General features: G+C 43.0%; 1 protein-coding gene across 1 annotated transcript in view; it reads right to left on the reverse strand.

Annotated features, from left to right (window-relative positions):
• Nucleotides 1-24,657, reverse strand: part of SETD5 (SET domain containing 5) — a 66,394-nt gene that overhangs the window by 39,116 nt on the left and 2,621 nt on the right. The window contains exon 2 of the mRNA XM_058031772.1: nt 1,245-1,419. Within this exon, the coding sequence (XP_057887755.1) occupies nt 1,245-1,315 (71 nt within the window). The 5' untranslated portion in view covers nt 1,316-1,419. The remainder of the gene's footprint in view (nt 1-1,244; nt 1,420-24,657) is intronic.

A 24,657-nucleotide genomic window follows, 5' to 3' on the forward strand; every position in this document is an offset into this window, starting at 1 on the left:
GATAGATCTTGAAAAGTGAAGGATCATGTAACCAGTGCAGATGAGCGACTTACTAGATTCTGATTCTCTGTTTAAAAACAACATGTAAAAATGTGGGCTTTAGGATGGAATGAAGCATCACAAAGCAGAATGGCTAGAATGGGGCCAGCGCCAAGACAGACAAAAAAGAGCATTAGCAGTCTTGCAGAGAGTACAACCATGTAGTCAAACTCTATGCAGAGTCGAATCAGGGTGAGATGGAAGGGAAAAACAGTGATTCAAACCTTAGCCCACTGCTCTTACAGATCAAAATCAATAGTCTGGAGCAATTTCTGTTCTACACTGATCCAGCTGACATGCAGGTATTTGCATAGTAGATACCTCTAGATAATACATGGGAGAAATCTATCTCCAAAACGTCATTTGTAGATTTTTTTAAAGAGATACTACAGTCTGTGTTTCAAAGAAGGATGCAGGCAAGCAGGAGGCAGAAGCACACAGAAATAAACTTCAGTCCTTGCTCTCATCCCTGACAAAAACATACTCTAATCCTAGCTGACATCATTCAAACAAGGGTTTTAAGAAGAGATCACAATGCAGTATTTCCTGATTTTGAAATGCTCCTGACTCTGCAGAAGCAGTGTGTTTTCAAAGAAAGGTAAATCCTCTCCAACAGGCCTCAGAGATACAGCTGCAGTGAGAGCCCTGCACATGGTCCTGTGGTGGGGACTCCAAAGGATGCTCTCTGAGGTGAGCTCCTTGGAGTCTGCTCAGAGGCAGAAACAAAATAAAGGTGCCTACCCAGGCTGATGCTGTGTCACATCTCTGTCAAACTCCAAAGGTCTCCACAAATCAGTCACACAAGACTGGTACCAAGTCTGAGCTAATGGGCTCTACTGAGAGGAAGGTTCAGCACGCTGATCCCTCACATTGCAGCTGTTGGAAAAGGAGCTGGCTTGTACCATGCCAACGTCAAGCTTGGGTACAGCAAATGCACGACAGCCTGCACTTGAGTATAGATTTACTAGCCAAGCTGATAAAAAACCCATGGATGAGTGCCTCATACTGCTGGAATTCTCCTTTTCCCCATATCCTCTGTCAAACCTACCAATTTCCATAACACTGCATTTGTTAATACCCATCTCTCAGCAGCCCCTTTCTCCCGAGTGGAGAAAGCACAGGCACCAATCCTACAGCCCGACTCCAGGTGAGCCCTCTGGCACCCCCCCGCTCTCCTTTCTCCTCATCCCTGGGGTAACACTCACTCCGATCCTGCAGCCATGTCGGAGTAGGACGTATCTGGTGTGGTGACTCCCAGAGGGATTGCAATGCTCATGACGCCCGTCGGGGATCACGGAGTCCAGAGGGCAGCGACTGGCCGCTCCGAGGGCGGAGAGGAGCCGCAGAGCCTCGGCCAACACGTCACGGACATGGGGAAACCTACCGGGGTAGAAACAAAGCATTGCATCTCCGTTATGGGGTCAGGTCTCCCTGGATGCCTCTAAAGAAGGCTTTCACAGCAAAGAAAAGCAGAAATAGATTTCCATCAGTGACATGCCACATCATTTTTACTTCATTTTCATATGTAGGGCCAGGGAAGAGGTAGATGGCAGAAGTTTGGTGGGGAGGTTGGGGGTTTTTTACAGTGTTGGACTGACATGCAATGAGCTGCTTTGCCTTAAAGCTGATAATGACAGTTCCCTCCTCCCCCAAGTAAACTTAGGACTAATTATCAGATAAGTAATCTATTAGCTCCCTCTGCATATAAGCAGCAGCTGTCACCTATCACCCACAGCCCTCCATCAGCATTTCCTAACTCTTTCCCCAAACGAGCTGCAGGCAAAATCCCATCTCTGTGGACAACTAGACAATGCCAGGGTGGACCAAGCTGAGACCTGTCCCTGGAGATCAGTCTGTAGGTGCATTTGCCAGGCCTACAGCACAGGGGAGCGTGAGCGGCAGAGCAGCCGCTCCCACAGCACCGAGGGCTCCCCAGGGCCACGAGGCCCATCCCGGACTGCGCGGCGCTGGCTCGGCGAGCCCTGACACAGCGGCCTCGGCTGTCCCCGACACCTCCCCGCGGCACAGCCACGTCAGACGCCTGGGGAATGCGGCGGGACCATTGGCTGTGTGCGGGGAGCCGGGTGAGTCACGGCGGCACCGGGGCGCAGCCGCCGGCCGTGAGGGGAAGCCCGGGCTCCACCTTCCCTGCTGACCGCAGCGCTTTGTACGGCCGCGAGAGAAATCGCCGATAAACGCGGACTTCCTCGGGTCGGATGGCGGCCGGAGGTGAAATGGGATCAGCTCCTCGTTATGTAAATCGCCTCAGTAACAGAGATGAGCATAAAGGGGCTATTATTCTACACAACTCGAGAGAAACCCCCACAACACAGAGAGAAACTGCATTTCTGCATGCAGCAAAGGTAGCTCCAAAACCAAAGAAAATGGTGACAACCACCCTCTCTGCACGTTAAACTTTAAGGGCAGCCTTGAATACTTTCCACTGCCTTTCCCTGGCTCCGGCAGCGCAGACAAGCCAGCCTGCTGTCACATGTTCCCCGGCATCTCGGGGCTCTGCCAGCGAACCCTCCTGGGCTACAGAGAGGCCGTGAGCCAACTTTTCCTGTGGGTAGTGAATTTCTCACAGGGAACTGCCTTTGGACACCACAGTCCAGCCATTGTTTAATACACAAAACCCCCAGAAAGACAAAAACACACACTCACTATAAGGGCAAATGAAGAGTGAGAGTCAGAAAGTTTAAATGCTACATGCTATGTTGCCTTTTCCTGTCTTAAAAGGCAGGCCATTTCTCTTGGCACAAGGAAATACTTTCCTTCTGCAGCATACATCCCTATGGAAAATCTTTCAGAGAGTATGACAGACATACAGTGAATTACAGAAGTAGCACATAAAGATTTCTAAGTGGTCTATGGCAATTCCCTGTTATGCCCCAAAGCAATGGTCTCACAGGGAGGTGGGAGGTGAAAAAGTAAACAGGCAGGACTAAGCTCACAAGCAGTTCCAACCCAAGACAGTCCAGTGTCCTTGAGTGTGTTTTCTGAGGAAAAAAATAAAAGGACCTTCCAGAAGTGTTTTATTTACCCTTTCTTGTGCTTGTGACAAGAGCTGTGATTTCTACACTGCCACAAGATGAGACAAACTGCTCCTAAAATACAGCTAAAAGCTACAGACATCAATCCCTGCTTCAACCAAGTCACGTAAAACTCTAGCACAAGGTTAAAAGCAATACAAGTTTCTCAGTGTCTGAAGCATCCTTCCCTTTAAGGAACATGGAAAACTCTTCCTCTCCCCACACCCAGTAATCTTTCTAAATACTTGTTTAGATGTTTTTCCCTCTATTGATCTCATGCCTTTGCCAATGACTGTACCCAGCTGGCAGCAGCCTGACAGTTCAGGATGAATTCCAGCTTCCCGCCTGCCTGTGACTCAGCAGAACTGAAGGATTTCAGGTGCAGCTTCTGGACTAGAGAGTCACAGGATACCTGGGCAGCCCAGGGGTAACTGGGACAAGTTTTCACCCACTTCTCATAGGAAACCCTCTTTCTATCAGTACTGTACACAAATGCTGCTGCACTGATATGGTGTGAACTCCCATTTTTGGGAAGGAGATTACTGGAGAAACATGAAATAGCAAATCAAAAGGTTAAACAAGGCAAATTACACTTCACTTTTATGTTGACCCAGCAATATTTGCCCAACTATCACCCATGTTCAGATTTTACTGTTTGGTGCTATTTTATGTGTACTTTCAACTGTGACAATGTGACAGTTCAAAACGAATTGCTGAGACCAGCTTCAAGTGCTGTCCAAGACCACATCACCTTCAGGCTACATTACAGTCTGGACTCCATGACACTTGGCCTGCTAACAGGCAGAACATCAGCCTGACAGAAAACTCCGGGGTTGAGATCTACGTGTTCACCTACCAAACTGGCCAATTTCCTGTACATTCAATACCCAAGGTCCTTCCTACCTCTACCTCCAAAAATATAGCTGAAGGAGAAAAAAAACAAAGTCACACCCAGTTCTCTCTGCTGCCACTGGAAGAAGTTTTACTAAATTCAGTGTCTTAATTCAAATCTAATGAGCTTCAGACCACAGCACAAATCTGTCTGCCTTACAACACAATTCTTCTTGAAATCAAATGGAGATGGGAATTTTGATGGCCTAACAGGTAGATAATATTTAGCTGGTTTTGAAAGTGCAGCATTTAAAGATACATTTTTTCCTCCACATTTGGCACCTACACAGCAGCCTCCTTAACCAGTCATACTGGTATAAGGATACTTGGTCTTCCCCAACATCATCAGAACAGCCCAGATGAGCATCCACCCACACAGCCAGCCCAGCTGGGATCCCCAGTTCTCTCTCAGCACAGGTCACATGCCAAGGGACTGAGCCACTGTGAGTGCTGCCTTGGCTACACTGTGAATATGTGCTATTCAGTTACTTCAGGTAACATGCTGTATTGACAGAAAGGACTGTAATAAATCTAAGCTGACCAAGGGAAGGTTAAGCAACACCTGCTGCTGTAACAGTGAATTGAATTTTCAGAACGCTGTTTAGGATGCAATGGCTGCAGCACTGCATTGGCTCATTTCCACAGCCAGTGCCATCCATGTACAAATAAAGAAGATGCAGAAAATTTACTGCTGGAAACTCACTTTATTACTTGTGGTGTTAAAAGTCTGTACTAACAGGGACAATCAAGCATGGTGAGTCAAAGAGCTCACCGGAGATTCCTCCTTCAAGATGTGGCTGTACCTGTCTTCACTCATGTCCCAGTCATAAAGACACCTCTGGGCACCCATGGTGTGCAACATCTGCTGACAAACTCTACTAAGTATTTGTGAGCATCATGAAAATTTCACCTGCAGAGAAAAAACCCCGGGCACAGCCTCACAGATTGCATGTGCTACCTAAATTCACATTCCATCACCCTTTGGTGCTGCTCAGGTGATGCTGTACAATGTCAGGGGGGACAGAATGTGTCCCTTGCACCTTCCCACAGTCACAGATTCAAGGGCAAAGCAGTTACTAAGCAGGGGGAGGACAGAGATTCATCCTGTTCCTCTGCAGGGTCAGTGCACATCTGTGAGTCTGTGGCCACAGAGAGCCTGAAATACTTTACCATTGTGCAACCAGTGTCTTATGCATGGCCAAGAAAGATAAAAAGGTAACACTGGTACAACCATATCGTGGACAAACTGACAAAAGCATTTTCTGATTATGCAAAACTTCAACATGTGAGCCAGGGCAGGGAGAACAGGGAAATCACCTCTATGTGCAATGACAGCAACCACTTCTTGTTTGCAGACAATAAAGAACAGACAAGCGCTTCCTTTACCTCTCCCCACACTTCCCAGCAACTCCAGTTATTGAAGTCCCAAACTGGAAGCAGATTCCAGACTTTTTACAATCCAGAATTACTAATGTCTGAACAATAACCACCATCATCTTCTCTATGCTCAGCAATGGGCCTCTAAGTCACCTACAAAGGATGAGCTCTGTGTATAATGAGTTGCACATTTCTTAAGCTCCCACGCCACTACCAGTCATATAAAATTCAAAGTACTTTCTTCTCCTGCACCTCATACTGCCACAGGCCAGTCCAGAGCTGGTGGAAAACTGGTAGTAGCAGCTCTGCCATGCAGCCTTCTTTGGCATCCTCTCAGGCAGCCTCATTTGGGACAGAAACAGCAAGGTCTGTTGAGTTCATACTTACACTGTCATCTGCACCAGTGGCAAATCACTTGGCATGTGGAGCAGTGTAACAAGTGTTAGCATCTTAAATCTTCTTCATTTATCTTTTCCCCTGGAAATTTCAGAATAATCAAAATCTATGGGACATCTCATGTAAACAGGAACAGCTTCCATTACCATGCTGACATAGTCCTCTCATCAGCCAGTGCCACTCAAATATGTGCACAGTCCACCTGAGTCCAACCAAGCACTCCCTGTTCAAGCACAAACCTCATGTCAAGGTCAGATCCTTGACAGAAGGGAAAGCACCTTTAGAGCAAACAGAAACAGATCAAGGTTTTCTGTATTTAACAGTTAGGTAAAAAAAATGCATCAAATTCCCTGAATTTCAGACATGTTGTTCTATAAGGACATCTACACAGACACAGGGGCAGAGCAGATAAATCCTTAAATCATTTAGCTCCAATTGACTGTGAAACAGATTGCTAAAAGTACTTGAATTGTGCCTCAATTTACCAATAGGAATGCTTAGCTCTGCTCAGAAAACAAGCTGGGTTCACTAAGCAGCAAGGAAACAACTGTGCCAGTTTTAAAGAATGAAATATTGATATAAGTATTCACTATTATCATTACACCCATACATCATCTGCTAGTGGGCTGACAAAGCAAGCAATTCTATCCCCAGGGGTCTGAGAGAACTCAGTCCTGGTCTGCTACAGGAAGGATCAAAGTAACAGGCAACACTGGAATTCATTACTAGCTATGCATACCATGATAATTATTGACAAGTATAGCACAATGGTTAAAGATTTGTCTTAGGCCTTTCTCAAAACTGTCCCCTGGTTTATAGGTATCCAACCATATGCAAAAAGAAATGCTTATATGTACATATTTGGTTCAGAGTTCACTTTGCTCTCTGGGATCTAGAAAACCTTGAAAAAACACTGACAAGCTCTTAGAACAAGAATAAGAGCATTTTAAAATTGTAAAATGTCAAAAAGCAAGAACCCATGAGAGCTGTTCCTGCTCATCACACTCACAAGAGCTGGAGTCAAAGATCAGGGAATAGCAAGACTACTGCTTTTAGAATATGGATGATTAAAAATGCTTTTGGTATCCATGGGCCTATGCATCAGTCAAGTTGTTCCCTACAAGATATGAAATCATATTAACAATTCCCATTATTCTTGAAGTGGCCTGTGAAAGCACTACACACTACCTCAACAAATGTTTATGCATACACCTACTTAGCCAATGCCAGCATGATAAAGTTGTTCAGTGAAGACTATGTAAGCCATTATTAAAACTGAGGTACAAGCAAGTTAAACTGATTTTGATAAAATTTGGAAACAGATGGAAAGTAAGTAAATTTAATAAAAAAATTAAACTAGGTTTAAGCCATTTTAAGGCAATTTTCACAATATCCATCCACACAATTCCATCATTTTATCTCATGAAGAAAACATCAATTTTAGTTAAACTCCTCTGTGAACTACACCTTAAGGGACTGCAAATAATGAGAGAGCAACTGACAGAAATTAAACCAAGCAGAGAAATTACAAAATGCATAGTCAAGTACTCTTAGCAACTGACCCAAGACTGCAGAAATTACTTTGAAAAGCAAACACAATAACCTCAAAACTTTGCTGCTGCTTCAGCAGTCAAGATATTATGCAAACCAAAACAAAATCCTGTTTTTCTTTTGAAATCATTAAAGATTTTAGATACTATGAGAAAAAATAGAAGAGAAATTTAGTAAGAGATAAAAAAAAAGGGTAGGTAAGACTTTGCCTCCAGAAATACTTTCTCCTGGACAATTCAATCACATCCTTGACCGTTCAATATGCTCCAGAAGTAAAGATCCAAACAAGGGTTTGTTTGGACTTTCTTAAAACATCCAATTTGCATAACAGAACCTTACTGTAAAGTTTAATTTCTACTGCTTGTAAATTGGTTGAAGAGTCATCAATAAGGATAATTCCATAAAAATGCCATATTAGAAAGCAGAAGCAAATTACAGAGTAGCAGTGATCCATGGCAGACCAAATTATTCTGGGTGTGTTTATATAGAGGTGGCAGGCACATGCCAGGGAACTTTGCCTGCACCCCACACTGATGAGAAGGGACCTGGCAGCACCTGCATGGTCTGCACACACAGTGTGCTGAGCAGGTGACACAGACAGTGTTTTAAAGGAATGACAACAATGCAGTGCAAAAAGGATTATCCCAACCAAGAACGTCATATTAAAGCCCACATAACTTTAAGAGTCATAAACAGAGGAAGTCTTCAAGAAAACATCACTATGAAAATCTAAAATCATAAAAATAAAACTAAATTAGTAACAGAAATATTGGAGAAATTCAGAAAAATACCACAGACTCAAAAAGAACCCCTTTCTATGCTAAAAACATTGCTTTACAGTGACTCTATCTCACAGCATTCCAAGTTGCTGTGAAAGTGACAAATTCTTCTAATAATGAAGCATTTAAAATTATATTTTTATTTAGTATATTTTATTCTATTTATTACATTTTACTTTTGCAAATACAGGAAAATATATAGTAAAACAAGAGAAAAAAAGGATTACACATAAGGCAGCACAGTTGAGACAAAAAATTACTAAAGTACATGGAATAGGAGAGATGAAAAATATCCCTTTTCTCTTCCAGTTCCACAAACTTTTGATTTTGTAACAGTCATGGGGCAAAACTATTCTGCAGTGCAGGAAACACATCCTAATTGCTATGCTGGTCCTATACTGTGAGGTTGCTGCTCTCTTTTCCCATGAGGTGAAGGAGAACAGTCAAATGACTGTATGTCACAAAAATGCAAACAAAAAGGTTCAGAACAGATAGTCTGAGATTAAGAGTTTGACAACCAACCTCCAGTGAATCCAGCTGTGGCAGCTGATGGTACTGCTGCGACCATCTCCTCTAAGTCTTTGCCAAAACAGGTGGCAGGAAGGAAACACTGCCATGTCTCATCAATTGCAGCTGATGCCAAGAAGACTGGACTAAAAGCAGAAACAGGTAAAATACATATTCCATTTAGACACTGCTCTAGGGGCAATAAATTTCTTCAATGGGGCTGATAACTAGGAAAAGCAGTATTGGAAGTACCACTGCTCAGTCCACCACACCTTGTCCATATATATCCCTATGTTTTCAGGTTTTAAGAGACCTCCCTACACCAGAAAACAGCCACAGATCAAGTAAGATTCAAGATTAATTTAAATAATGTAAATAACATTGGTTCAATCTTAACAGACCAAAGTGGTTCCTTGTTCTAAATTTTGTTGCTTGTGGATGCAATAGTATTCACATGAATGGTTTCGTCCATGCAACCATTAAACTTTCCTAAGCAGACAAACATTAAATTTAAAAGCTTGTCAGACAACCCCCCCACAAAAAGAAAAAAACCTTTAGACCTTGAAATTGCGTTTTGAAGGTATTTCAGAGAGAAAAGCCTGTACCACATGCAAGGTCAGAGGGAAACTCGGCAATAAAGGGCAATAACTAGGATCAAATCCAAAGCCAGAGAATTACAGTTCCCATGAGAATTCAGACAGTCCAGAGTCACGGGAAGTCGCTGAATATAGAAGGGGAATCAGCAGGATTTACTGGCACAGAGCAGTATCCCAAACTTACAACCAGTGGAAGCCTAACCACTAACAAGTTGCCAGGAGTAGGACTGCAACCTCCAGTCCCAGTATCGGAAAAAAGATTTCTGCATAATCCCACTAAATACTCTCTGCCTGCGCCTCGAGGTCTCGCCGTACGTCCTTTATACATCTATTTAGGGCCTCCACGTGACAGGGCCGCCTGCCCGGCCACTCCCATCGGGGCAAACAACCCGGCTTCAGAGGAGGCTCCGGCAGCGCTTCCCAGGCAGACGTTGCATCAGCCAGGTGTGCAGGAAGCGGCGGAGAAAAAGCAGCTGTTGAGAGGGGGCTGTCGGACGGAGGCCGCTTCAGGAATCTCATGGAAAGGACGACAGGAAGGAGAGAGACGCTCCGCACACAGAACAAGCTTCATCGGCTTCAGAAAGCCTTTGTGCTGGGGCTCCGGACCTGGCCTTTCTCCCAGAGATGATGCAACACTAAGGAACAAGGTCTGTGCCAGAGAAAACTATTCACAGGCTATGCAGATGGCAAGGCAGCCAAAGGCTCTGCGATCAAAACATGCCAGAGTCCCCCAGGCCCGGCAAGCCCCCCCAGGCCTTCCTTCGTGTCCCCAGGATTCTCCATTTCACACTGCAGCCTCGCTCCTAGCACGACCCCGGCTTAAGGCAGAATGAAGAACTTTGCAATGGAGAGAAAGAAGTAAAAAAAAAAAAAAAAGGGTGTTTAAAGTCCTGCAAAAATCACAGCCCGTTCTCTGATCTGTTGGGAGGGAAGAGATGGGGAAGAGACTGAGCTCAAAGCCTGCAATCTCCCACACAGGGATCCTCCCATCACCGCGGCTTGCCAGCGCACGCCTGAGCTCCCCAAACACGTAGGGCAGCTCTGCGCTCGCCGGCAGCCTCGGCCGGCTCTCACACATCAGGAAACCACGCAGGGACTGCCCGGGCAGCCATGGCAACATCACACAGTGTGGCAATTATGGAGCCGCAGCTCCCACGCGAAGGTTCAGCCCTGCTTTCCATTACAGGACTCGTTTTGACCCTTCGCCCCTGCCCAAACCATCACCGAGTGCCATTCCAGCTCCAACCGGGCCTCTGTGGTTTGTGACTGGCAAGTTTTGCAGCCTTGCACCTGGGCTCCAGATCATGCAAATACATTTTTCTCCAGGTTGTAAGGAAGTTACTCCAGGCTTGTGTAACGCTCTTGAGCCGCGTTCCACAAACACCGGTCTGTCCGATGGGCCTCGAGTGAGAAACCAGGTGACAAAATCACCTGCAACCTGTGCTGCACATGGCAAGAGTCAGATCCATCACCGAGCTACATAATCACTGTTAGGCATTAAAATCCAGTGAATTGTACAGGATTTTGGCAATACTGCCATTTTGTGACAAGTTTCAAGGCTCAGCCCACTGCACTGTCCCACCACATCCCCTTCTCAGGGACATCTTTCCAGGAGACATCTCCAACTGTAGCACTTGCCCAGGACCTGCTGCCCAGCTGCACTCATGGTCATGTAAGATGGTTCTGGGACCCCTAGCAAATCCACATATTTCTGGCAGATGTGCTTTTCCCAGCACAAAACCTGTTGGAGAGCAGACTGAGTCAGTAGGACAGTGGTGGAGAGCACTCATGAGGCCTAAAGGCAGCATCAGCCAAAAATCCTCAACTCCCCTTCTGGGGCTTCCAACCACTCAATGATGCTGAACAATGTCCAAGAGATGTTCTTTATCGTGTTTCACTTTTCTGGATGAGCTGCATCTCACATTATATGGTATTTTGGCACTGGTAAGATATGCACTGGTCCCAAAATGCAGGTACTACTGACTTGGCATGCCCCAGCTCTGCATGTTGGATCCTCCATGCAGAGAGGATGTTCACCCAGTAGTCAGATTTAGAGAATAAGACAGCAGCCAGCAATACATTGGCCCAACCAGATTTGAGTAATATAAATTTTTAAAAGTTATTTTGGTACATTTTTTTGTAAAACAGTATAATCACAGACTTGCTCTTACAGTCACAGAGAAAAAGGTGTAATGCTTATTCAGGAAACTCCCAAATACCAACTTCCTAACTGCTGGCAAGAAATGCAAAGCTTGGCCAGACAGTGCCGAGAGCCACGATCACTTTTTTGAATAGTCCATTTTTTTATTAACAAGATAAAAAGCAGATAATCCAGTTGAACACATTTTCAAAGTAAATGCAGATGACCAGAAATTAGCGAACACCTGCAACCAGTGACTGAAAAAAGACAAAAATCACTTAAACCTGATTTATTTCTGATGACTTGCACATAAATTAGTAATTTCTTCCTTTGAGAAGAGCACAGCACACCATCAACCACCTTAACTGCTTGTGGAGCAGGAGCACTGACATCAAACAGTTGGCCAAGAGTGCTCACCTAGAGCTCACACAACAGCCATGCTGAGTGAGTGGTTCTGTAACACATCTTTGTAATGCTGTCTGTACCTCCATCTTTTTTGAATGTTATATTACGAGCAGAGTGATACATTCAGGGTATTTTTCGTAATTATCATAAATGCAACTAAGGACATGTATGTACAACCACAGGATGAAATAAAGAGGTTGAAATGTGAAAAGCTGCTCAGGCTGAACAGACTGAGAGCCCTTCTCCAGCAAGTCCTCTCCATCAGCCTCGTGATGCTGTGGAGAGGGGGGACAGTGACATATCCGAGAGGGAAGACAAGGAAGAGGGAGATTTCCCTACTCTTAAACTGAGCCCTCACAACCTCTTTTGCGTGCAGCTGTGACTTCTTCCTGCAAGCTGCTCCTGCAGGTTAAGGCAGACAGGGCTGTCTGGACAAGGTGAGTAGCAGGGGTTGCTGCACTTGATTTCGAAGCTGGAGGTCTTTGCTTTGTGCTGTGTAGTGCCCCAACACGTTCCTGCAGTTTGCTATCCCTCTAGCCCTAAGCAAGGAAACTTCCAGCTGCCAGACAACTTCTTTCCCACCTCAGAAACAGCACAATTTATGTGACAAATTGATAGAAAATGTTCAGAAAATGTTCTGCTGCCTTTTCTTCCATAGCACATAGAAGCATTTTCTTACTGCACAGCTGCAGAGGTGACAGCAATGGGGCTCCTCCCTGACTGGACCTGGAGGAGGAAGAGAGGAGAGGCAGGAATGCAGGCACACAGGAGAAAAGAGCAGCCCAGGTAGCTCAAGGTCCTCCTCTGCACAGGCAAGGACGAGCATGCACTCAGGCAGAACCAACCGGGAGAGCTCCACCTGCACAAAGCAGCAGATTTTGAGAGCTACCAGAAGGGAATTTAAGAGCTCTGCATGTCTGCAAAGGCATCTGGAACAAGGTAATCTATGGAAATACAGAAACTTGGCAGCCGTCAAGGGAGTGGTGGAATGCACAACTGCAAATAAGAAGTAGAAGCATGATCTGGAGCCATTACCAAACTGAGTCACTCGATTCCCCAAGGTGAATTTACAATGTGATGGACAAGTAGAATTGCTAAAGTACTCTCATTTGGACAGCATGAAAACCAGCAAACAAGTGCCATCAGAACACCACTTCTTACAAATTATTTCAAACACAAATAAACTTTCTGAACAAGTCCAGTTAACTTGAGAGATAGATAATATCCTATATTCATTTAAGAATGAAACCTACCAGGAGAGTTTGTGCTTACTCTCAGAAGAATTATAATCATATTGCCATTGTGCAATTTTTTTCATACTGTTTCTAAAAAAGGATGAAAAAGATTTACAGACTTCTGCTGCAGCAACTGGAATGCAGGAATGCTCATCTGAATACTGTGAGTGTACACAGTTACATCAGGGCTTCTCTGTAGGGGCTTTCAGAAAGCCTTAACCATATCTTACACATCTGAAGAAACACAGTATGGGAAAGAGCTGCATTCCAGTGATGCAGACCACAAAGCATTAAATTTCAGAGTTCCCTTCACATCTTATGTGTGTTATGCAAGGCAGTATTCTAGCACCAGCTTAACTATTTCTCCTCTCAATTCATCTTAATTTCATGATCTTGGCTGTGACTGCAAGTTCATGTACCTGAACTTGCACCAACTGATCATGACACAAAATCTCCAAGGATTCTTAAACTCCAGTGTCAGGAAAGGCATATTATCATAATTTAAAAAAATAAATTGCAATGTATTTTCTCCAAAAATAACTAAGTTGGGCCTTTTGTAAAAGACTAAGATGAATGTTTGCTCCTTTCCCCTTGTCTGTAAACAAATCCCATGTTTAATTACTATCATTGCTAAGAAACTGTACTTCAAAATTGAATTTGTCTAACCTCAGTTGATATTGCTATGTCTTTGTCAGCAAATCTCACAAGTCCTTTTACAGAAAGATCAAGTCCTCTCTCAATTGTCTTTTCAATAAGCTGACTAAGTTGAGCTCCTTTAAACCTCACATCATGAGGCTTATTTTCCAGTCCCTGGATCATTTCTGCAGCTGTCCTTTGAATTCTCTCCAAATACACTGGCATTCTTCTTGAAGCATGGAAACCAAAATTCAATTCCAGTATCAGTCTCAACACTGCTGTGTTTATAAGATTACTTATTTTGCTTCACATTCCTTTCCCCCACTTTTTTTCCCCCCTCCTCTTCAATATGTCCAGGAATCACATTAACACTTTTAAATAAAATAATGGCCCAAGTACAATGTAGAGGCAACAAGCTGTAAAGACCTTAAAGCCCTTTGAGCTACTGCTTTCCAAGACTCTGTTTCACAATTTATAGGTGGGTCTGCTGTTTTGATAACAAATGCATCACCTTGCATCTGGATGGATTCACATCTTTTGTTGAAATGTGGCAAAACAATTCAGAGATCCCTAAATATACTTTATTACCCACTAGCACCTCTCTAGTGATGAAGAATCATCTAATATTTTATGCCATGCAGATAAAAAGAATCTAAAGAACAGTGAATTAAAATCTGATTTCATCTCACAAACATCTATAAAGCTAGGTGTGTCCTTGCCAAGTTCCAGTCTCAGATATTTCAGGTCTCCACTGTTAATGCAATTTCTCCAGCACAAACATTTCCAGTATCAGAATACAGCCTTCTTCCTCCCACCTTTTGCCCTCTCCACCCAAAACAGGCATGATCCCCCAGACCTCCTACACCCAGTCTTGCACTCAACCACTGAATAATCCACATTTGAAGGGACCACTGAAAGTTAAACTGACTGGAACACTGTCTCCCTACCCCCAAAGCAGGGGCCAGCTTGGATCATTTGCTCAGGGCACTGCTCATTTCTTCTCCAGGGCCACTAAGTCTTTGTGTAACTATGTATTTTAAGGCCAAAAATAACCTTCTGATGATCTGACTTTCCACCTAACAGAGAATGGAAAATCTCACCTAGTCATTTTTACACTTGGCATTGCAGCTTACATGGAGAGCTAGGCCACGTTTGTCAAGTACAGCCTCAAAAACAGTATATGGATTTACCACAAAAATCATGCAATGCACTGCAGCCTTGGGGTCCCCAAGCAGCATCAACCCAAGCCATTAAGTCTTCACAGTGAGCACAGTGTACTTCTAGTTCTAATGAAAAAACTTCAGAACTTTTTTTTTAGAACTAAAACTACATCAAACACTTTCTCAGAAGCCTTTGAAGAATGGCTCCAACTACCCAAGTGAAGCACAGCTCCAAGTACCCCTCCTAAGGAGACCTTCCTTTGCATACATATGTGACTGAAGATGCCAGCTTCCCCAGTTTCACGAAATGTGTATTAATGGGAAATGTATTGACAGAATTTTAAGTCATCTTCCATGTCCACAGTCATAAGATTTATCAACACCTCTCTTTATCAATACATTTATTTAACAACACGCTCAGCAGTGTTGATGTTGCTGTACAACATCAGTTTTCTTGACTACCTAAACAAGGCTGTCCATCATCCCATAACTAGCACAGAATATCTCTCAACTCACACATGCCAGTTCCTACAAAGCTTACAAGTTCCTGCTTGTCACTAAGAAAAATCTCCCCCACCCCTCCAAAACCTCCATAATTATATAAACAAAGGACCTGTGTGGAAATACATTTATCCATATAAAAGCATTTCATAATAGTCAAGTTCTCCCCCTTTCCTTGAAGAACAGCTATGTGAAATCCAAGTGACTAAGAGCAGGGCTGCATGTAATGTAACAGCAGGAACTACTACACTGAAATTAGTAACATTAGCCAAGATTAGTGATCTCCTCACCTTACATTCTTCCTCAAACATCAATTTTTGGCCCTGTCAGAGATGAACAAAACCTTCAGTCTGATTCAAGAGTCACCCCTGTTCTCACGTTACGTTCTCTGCTCTCCTGTCTGGAATTATTAGTGCTGTATTCTCTGCCAACAGCAAGGAATTTCTTTAAGCTTGAAAAAAATGTGGAACAGAATCAAATAAAAAAAAACCCCATCACATGAGTAAATGAGGCCTGACAGTATGATGGATGCTGCAGGTTCTCAAGTATGAAGGTACTCCTAAGATGATGCCTTGTGCCTGCTACAGCTTCACATCTTCACATAAGCATGAAAGGTTTGCTGCATTCAGGAGGGAGATGCTCAACTATTTAGACTGGATGCATTTTATATAAGACTGAAGATGACTAAGTCACAGCTGGACAGATTATGTTCTAGAAACAAGTTACTTGTTCCTCCCTGTACCTTAAACAACAGCATTTCCTCATCTGCATCTTTTCTCCTTTCTCTTCCAAACACAAGATGTTGAATTTTCACAAGAAAAAAAGAAAAAAACCAGCCTGGAAATATTCAGGGCAATGTGCTTTAACCAAAAGGAATTTCACATGCACCACTCATAGGGCTAATTTGATTTTGTCATTATGGAAAAACTGAGAACTATTGAGACCTCAGCTGGGTAAGAGTTGGATAGGAGAATGATCTAAACACAGAAGGAAAACAGCACAGACAGGAATTATCTTCCTGAGTAATGCAGATAGATTTTGTGCACACCACATATCCAAACACAGTCTGCCAAAGTACTCTGAAGGCCCCTTTACACAGCTTATCAGTCCTGTGGCTACAAATCAGTAGCAGCATTGTTCATAACCCAAACTACTTTGGAGCATTACAAAGCTAGTGAAAACAGGCAGGGAAAACAGCCTGGCTCATACTACCACGCTTCCCCATCATTAACTCACACAGATGTTTTCACCTGTATCCACCACCTAATGCACTCCCCACCACACCTATTAACAGCAGTATTAAAACCACTGACAGCTTTACTGAAAGAAAGTGAAGGTACATAGAGAAGGAACACAACACTACAGACATGGACATGTAGGCAGAGGTGATGACTTGTGTGGGTGAGACAGCCACCTAAAACTGCAATTTGCACCACTAGACCAAAAGCCAAAAACACTCCCAAACCAAATATGTTGTACCTCCACACCGCATATAAGATGTCCTATGCAAGTCCTTTTTTGTGCCTTAATATTTTTATCAGTAAAATCAAAACACCACCCTTGAGATGTCACATACAGCGTTTCTGACATGAAAGCCAGGGCTGTATCTAGCTCTAAGCAGAACAGGAGTGGGGGCCCTTCATCTTGCCAGCATTTCATCTTGAACTTTCAGGGGGAAAAAGGACCTGAAAAACATTTCAGCCACTGGCCATTTCACACATTTCATTCCTGATCACTAGAAGCTAAGGACCCACATACATATCCTGGGAGGGAAGCAGCAGACTCCAAAAATCAGCAATGATCAGTGTAACTGCAGAGATTTTGAGCAAAGCTAAATGACACCTTTTCAGTACTAACAGAATTTCATAGAAAGTCCAATTGTTTAAGACAAATTTCTACATTTTAAAATCATGTACCATTTCAGTAACAACCATCTCTCAACAACTTCAGCAAAAAGTTTCCAACATTTTTGAAATATGTGTCAAAGCTACTTTTTTCCTCCTTCACAACCTTCTCTTCATGTGAAACTGAAAATTTTAGAATTCCTTTCAAGTATTGCCTCAGCTCAGTGACTCTCATGGGAACAGACTGCTTCACTATTACTCAGAAAAAGGAATGACGCCTCAACTCTGACACTGGAAGAGCAACAGAAAGCTACAAACTTTGCTTACAAGTACAGCCTGCTCCCCATCCATCTCTGCTGTGCCACACTGTTTAAAAACTGTTTAAAAATTTTTTTCAAGTGAAGGATTTCACGGAGAGGAACCTGGTTACACTTTCATACAGTTCTGCAAAAACCACAGAACTTACATGAACATTTGGATATCCCATTTCATTCTTCCTGGGATTCTTGTTCCATGTGTGATTCAACAAATTTCTGCTGACCAGTTTCAAGCTGACAGTCCCAAGCTGCACCCAAGAGAGGCTTAACTAGTGACTGCAGGTTTCAGTGCATAGTCTCACTTTTAGAACATGCTAGTGCTTTATTCTTTATTAATTTATTACTGCTGTTTGCATATGTAAGACTTAGAAATGGAGGAGCAGGAAACAGGAACTGTGACACATCAATTTAAACTCTTGTGTTGTTCCATGGCAGCCTCTGAGGAAAGTCCTTCCTCAGTTTGGGAGTTCTTAATCTTCTTACAAATTCTGTACCTGAACATTTCATAAAAGATACTTTGAACCTGCAGTGGCCAAAAAGAGTCCACCAGAGATCAAACCTGTGTTGTCAGATGCAAACACTTCTGTGCTCAGCTTCTGCACTTTGCGTGACCCACACCATGCTCCAAGTGTTTCAGGAGCTAACCTGAAAGGTAACAAGCACCACTCTTAGCAGCACTAATGGTGATTTCCACAGGTGTGAAAAGAATGCCAACAGCCTTGGGACTTGGGCATCCAATGCCTCCCACCTCAGGCAGAGCAGGCGAGAAACAGCCCCTCCAAACAGCACCACTGCAGGGCAGAGTTAAAGTATTTCCTTTGCCTATCTCACAAGTCACAGCTTTAACCTCAGCAGAGATCTTCCTACTGATAAGGGACATATCTAAAGAGACAGATTTGGGATGGCATACCCCAGAAGGCAACGTCCTAGTATAGCTTTCCACCTCCTGCCCAGCCTCTGTCACAGATGAATGATGTGTTCCGAGCCTGAGTCCTTAGCCTGGGGCATGGGTGGGGAGCAGACACAGGCACTCAGATGGAGTCCCCAGAGCTCTCCTTGCACATCACCCAGAGCTCACCTGGGCGTTCAGCTCCTCGCTGCAAAAACGCACAGCTGCTGTCGGCTATAAAGACAAGGCAGCACACACTCTGCTTGGTTCCCTTATGGCAAAGTGATTGATTTGGGCCTATTTGCAAATGTTTTCATTAAATAAAAGATTACCCTTGCAACAGATGAGATTTCTTGCTTATGAGACATACTGCTCACACCCATCATGAATTTTTTTTGCACAGCAATACACGTTTGGAGATGTCATGACATGCTAACATTTAAATACCTTTATTCAAACACAAACAGCCAAAATGCTGCCTCAAGTTGTGTTAGGCCAAGTAGTCTCACTAGGTATGAGACAAAGCCTCAGCTCGCAGTGAGCAGACAGAGCAGCATCCAACAGGATCTGTAGTGCACAGACAATTGCTTTATTTCAAATTTTCTATAACCAAGTTTTCCATATTAAAGAAGTAGGATTGAAGTTTCTGCTGCAACTGGCCTTGGCTGAATTACATTTTTGTGTTGTTCCAGTCATACTTTATATATTTTCAGTGAAGTTATATGGAATTCACACCATGATCTTTTTTCATACTGTTGACAGTGTATCTTCAGTAATTTATAATTTTCTGCACACCTTGGTATTTCATTACCCATAACAACTGGCAAGAAAATACAAAACAAAGACTTTCTAATTCCTAGGTAAAAAAAAAAAAAAAAAAAAAAGGAAATATTGTGTGGTATATTGTGTATAAAAAAGAAATATTGTGTATCTGTGCATTAACTTACACAGATAAGTAATATTTTTATACCAATTAACTTTTTTCCATCTTCCAAAGTGAGCCATCACTCCAGCTTTCAGCTGTATTGACTTTCTGCAAAAGTATACCTACAATATTTTGCTGGTTTGAAACAGTTAAGCCCCAAGCTTAGGCTGTAACACTTCTCCACCATCACAGATCAAGCCTACATTAAACTCACATCTGACCAGCTTCTCAAACAAACAAGATGAAGGCAAGACTACATCACAAATTTTCAAGCAGGGAGCTAAGGGTTTGTCTAAATAAAGCACTCCACACACAGTGATCAAGGGCACAGGTTTGTCAGCATGCAGGGATGGTGGCTCAGTCTCCTTTCAGAGAGTGAACTTCCAGAGGACAGCTTGAGCTGGCCGCGCTGGGTGCGGCACCAGAAGGCGGAGACCCTGTTCCCCTTCTCCGCTCCCCACCACATCCTCTGCACTTCCACCCATATGCTCTCCCCTATTTATTTTGTGAGGGCTCTGGATGCCTGACAAGTCTCTCAGTGAGCCAGTTCAGTTCACTATCTTGGCAAAAAAATAATCCAGCAAAACCCAAAACATAAAATAACCCTAACACAGCTTTCTGCTGGGTTAGCAAGCTGGAGGAGTTCAGAAAAAGAATCCAGCAGGAACCAGAGCTGGCAGGCAAAAAAGGCAGAACTCCCCGTTGGGTGAGACAGCAAGGGGGAACAAAACTTCCCCCATTCAGCAGCAGAGCAGTTGGATATGCTCAGCTGTCTCGTGTAACTTCACCCGGAGTAACCTCGCTCGCAGGGTGCAGTTCTGCAATAGTTTCAAGCTGACTTCAGCTGGCACGGCTTCAGTGCAGCCTCCCCATCCCTCCCTGCACTGGTGCTAACCTGACCCCACAGTCAAGCAGTTCAGGCAGATGCCAGCAGAAAACTCTTCCTTTCAAAAATGAAATGCACTTGTTTTCTGAATCGTAATCTTCCTGAATAGCTCGCTACTGGGGCAGGCATGGGCCAGAAGAGAGGCAAAAGTGACATTGGGAAGAACAGGGCTGTCAGCCTGAACTGCCATGGAACACTGCCATGCACCAAAAACCTGCACAAAGCTGTGCAGTGAATATACTGTGCGTCACGAACACCCATTCCAGTTTAACACACAAATTTCCATATACAAGCAAAGCCTGAGGTGGAAATTAGAAGAACTGCACCACAAAGCGAGTTTGTGACAAGCTCAGAACCTGACTTTCACCCTGCAAATATCCTTGTTCCCTCTTAACTTCCAGGCCATCTTGAACCCCAGCATCCTTAAGTTCATAAAATTGCAAGAGAACTTTGAACCAGCAAGCCAGTCTCCTCTCCAGTCAAACAGAGCCTACTTAACTCCATCAAGCAGTCATCTTTTCTTCAAAGGTTCACTTCAGATGAATTTATACAGGAAGCTTCCAGATCTTAGCTGTAGTGAAAGTTAATCTACAGCCACGTTACTGAAAGCATTCTTGTAACATTATAAGCTATTCCAATTCAATGCCACTGAAACACAGCAAATAATGCTTTCGTGTCTTTAGTTAAAGGCCACACAAATGCAAAAGGCTTGTGCACTCTTCCAAGTAAGTATCTATAAATTGATAGTGCAGCTCAGGTTGAGGCATGCTATTTTAAGGGCTCCATGTTGAACCCCCAGGGCACTTCAGTTTCCCAAATCACTGGTTCTCAAACTTCTCCCAGTGTACTCCTTCCTGCCTACAAGCAAGGATACGTTCTCACCTCCTCACTCTCTCCCATAAACTCCTTGGCAGCAGTTTCCACACCAGCATCCTGCAGGGGTTCCAGTCCTAAAATCTGACTTAAAGCATTCCCAGAAAGATGTAATTTGGGCAGAGGCAGCTCTGGGAAACATGACCACACTGAAAAATATGCCTCTGTTCCTATTCTCTGCACTACCTGGAGCTGTGATGAGAGGTTTCAGTCTTCCAGGTCTTGCACTTCCACCAGCTATAACCTCTGCACCTCCCATATTCTGCTTCCAGAAGCAAGAAGTGACTTTCTGTCCTGCAGTGTGAGCAACACTGTCTTACATGGGCTTCCTTATCCAAATATGACCATCAACATAATCCTCAAAAATTCTCTGCCACTTATTTTCATGATTCAAAGTCATGCAAAACCAAGAGGCCACATAATCTGATGCCAATGAACTAAAACTCCAAGCTGCATCCTCTTTTTTTCTTTTTTTTTTCCTTTACTGAATCAGTAGCAGCAGGCATGTTCTGTTAAAAAGTTCGGTGGCAAGGTCTCACACGTCTTCCCTATCAACAAGTTGCATTTCAAACTGCTTGCTTTAAAGTCAAGAAAGAAAGAAAGTATCAGAAAGAACTTCAAACTGTTTTCCAGGTTGCTGGCAGGTCACTGAAAACATTTTGTCCTGTAAATCAGCAAGGCTGCAGAAGAAAACCCTGGTATGAGTTCTGTGAGGACAACAGGAATAGGCCTGAGTCACTAAATGAGCAGCTACCAAATCCAGACAATATCTTCTTGTCAATGTGTATGATTGCAATTGTAATCATGTTCTAAATATGAACACATCAAAAGCACCGTGACCTTTCTACTATGAAATTACTTTGAAATATTTTAGGGCATTTTGGTTTTAAAGCTAACTCACATTCTGCCTCAAAAGGCTGCTTGTAAGTGAAAAAAAACAAACCCAAAAAACAAACCCTAGGCTTGTTTAGAACAGGATGAAAACAGAAAAGTTTCCTGCCTTGAAAACTAGATAGATCTGAGTGTTTGGGATACCTCCCTTTTGCTAAACTTAGCCCTTCTGTGACCCTCAGGGAGGAATGCAAGACCTGTCTACGTTATCAAGTTTATAAGGATTACACTTTAGCATAAACAACAGATCATTTCTGAACTTCACTCTAAAAGTCAAATTCCTGACCATTTCTCAATGCCACTCTTCTACGTTCCTCTCTCTCAGTCCCCCCTTTTTTCTTCATGTTTGGTGAATGTGAGACTATTAGATTCCTGACCACAAAAGAAATTATTTCTCCCGCTCACTAAAGGCTTGCCACTCAAACCGCTGACAAATCCTCCCACATTTTTCCACCTTCAAGTCTGAGTACATCAGTACACTTTGCTGAATATTTCCCATATTGCTCATTAAAATAATTGGGGTTTGTACATGTCTGGCAGGAGGGAAATAAAACTCACCAAGAAATACTTTATTTCTCAAATATATTATTTAAAATATAGTTTGTTTGTTCTACTTGTTTCAGCATTTAAATTAGATTTAAGGATCAGAATGATGCAGATTTACAATTTAAAGAACCATATTGATGCTCCTATAGGACTTGTGGCAACAGAAACTAGCATTAAGACTATTATTTGCTGAAGGTTTCTTTTTTTGGGCTACAGCTTTTCAAGTTCAGACTCATCAGTTGAAGTGAGGGAAAAATCTCTTCAGCTATTTTTGTTACAGGAAAATACTACTTCACCACTGGCTCGGGAGGGGGAAGGGGCACGATGAACCAGAACCTCCTGATTTGTCCCATAGATCATCCTTCGAGACAAAGAGCATCTTTGCTAATTATAGAAAAAAAATTTAAACTAGGAGCAGTTGAAAAACTGTTTCTCAGCATGCTCAGTGGGCATTAGCTGCGATTTCAGCAGCTTAGCAAGTCCCACCCCTGTGTGAGCTCAGCAGGGAGGCCTGGAGCACTGCACATTCTCCCTGCTCAGCAGGGACAGGGGCTGCAGCTCGGCTGATTTGCTACAGGAATACTGGAAAATTGCCACCAAAATAGCAAATCCTGTGGAAAAAAAACCAACCCTACCCAAGATCCCCCAAGCAACTTCAATAAGGAATTAAAAGGAAAAAGTGAAAAAAAATTCTCAGCTCCCACAGTTTCAAAATGCTGAACTCTTGCTGCACTATGGTCTGGGGCTTTTTCCATGATCAAAACAAGCAAAAGGTTTAGGTTAAGCCAGATTTATACAAACCCGTCCCTAACAATGCAAGTGCAAACTTACTGTGCTAACTCTTGCCACAAGTTGGTCGTGGGAGCCAAAGACTGGCTGTAGAATCTGTAACAGCTGTAATACCCATAGCTATTTTTCTTTTAATTTGGAAGAGGGGAAAAAAACTAAATAGACAAGTAAAACACAACAGAATTTTTATTTTAAAATCAAATAGCAGCTGAAGTTTCATAGGGGCAACTGAGACTTAACAGCTTACACACTGTACACTTAAGCACGTTTAACATTTCAACCCAAGCACTGCTACTACATCTTGTACACATAAAGAACAGTTTGCCTATTGCAATCTTTCTCATACACTGCACACAACACAGCATTTCATTGGCAAAATTTCAGAGTTACACACACAAGCAGCACCAGAGTAAAAACACAAATGTGCTTTTGTAATACAGCAATAATGTCATGAGAACAATGATTTTTGAATTTTCAAACCTCTGAACAGTCATTATGTTTGTTTTAATATTGCCAGAATAGATAGAAACATTTTTATCTCATCACATCATTCAACACAAGTTTGTAAAGGTCTGATCATCCAAAATGGGAGAAAGCACAGACTGGACAGATTAATAAATTACATGTCTGGGACATCACACTTTTAGTTCTCCCTTGCACATTCTGCACCTGGAACTTTGAATTAAAAATGTGTTGGGTTTTTTTTTTTTTTTTTACTTCAAGGAACATTTGGAAAATTTAAATCCATGATTGCTGGTTGGGTTTTCTCCCTCCAGAAAAAAAGAGCATAACTTTTGCATGTTCTGAGATTCCTGTTCAATGCCATCCCTTTCCTGTGTTTTTTCAACTTAGACCTGTTAGTTTTAAAATAAAATCTTGCAGTAACTGAGGCTCTTTTAAAAAAGTGATTCAAATGTACATGGGATTTCATCACCCCACCTTGCAGTAGGGAAATATCAGACAACATTAGCTAAGGAATATTACTTTCAGGTCACTTGGGATTTGACAGTAAAATGAAGAGCCAGGGCCTTGTCAAAGCGGTGCCAGTTATCCAACAGAATGTGAGGCAATGGACCAATTCCCATTATAACCTACAGAGAGACTGTAAACAACCTACAGAGAAACTGTAAACAAAGACTAAAGGGCCATGAAGATCACTTTCTGTATTTCATTAAAACAAGGAGCAGTTTTCATACTCACAAAATTCAGAGTTCAGTACTGGTGTCATGTCACTCCAGGTTAGGGAGCAGATGACACCTCCAGCCCCAGAGACTGATGTGTTTCAGGGGGGTTAGAAGTTGCTCACCCCACCTTGTGAGGCAATTTGTGTGCTACAGATCCTCAAATATAAAAGCTACTCAGAGTTTGGCATCTACCACATGATTGCTGCCAGTCAAGCGGATTTAAGGGCATATTTTAATCTCTCACATTATTCTGGTCCTGGAATTTTTT

This window comes from Melospiza georgiana, chromosome 11 (genome assembly GCF_028018845.1).
Source record: "Melospiza georgiana isolate bMelGeo1 chromosome 11, bMelGeo1.pri, whole genome shotgun sequence".
In the NCBI taxonomy this organism is placed as follows: Eukaryota; Metazoa; Chordata; class Aves; order Passeriformes; family Passerellidae; genus Melospiza; species Melospiza georgiana.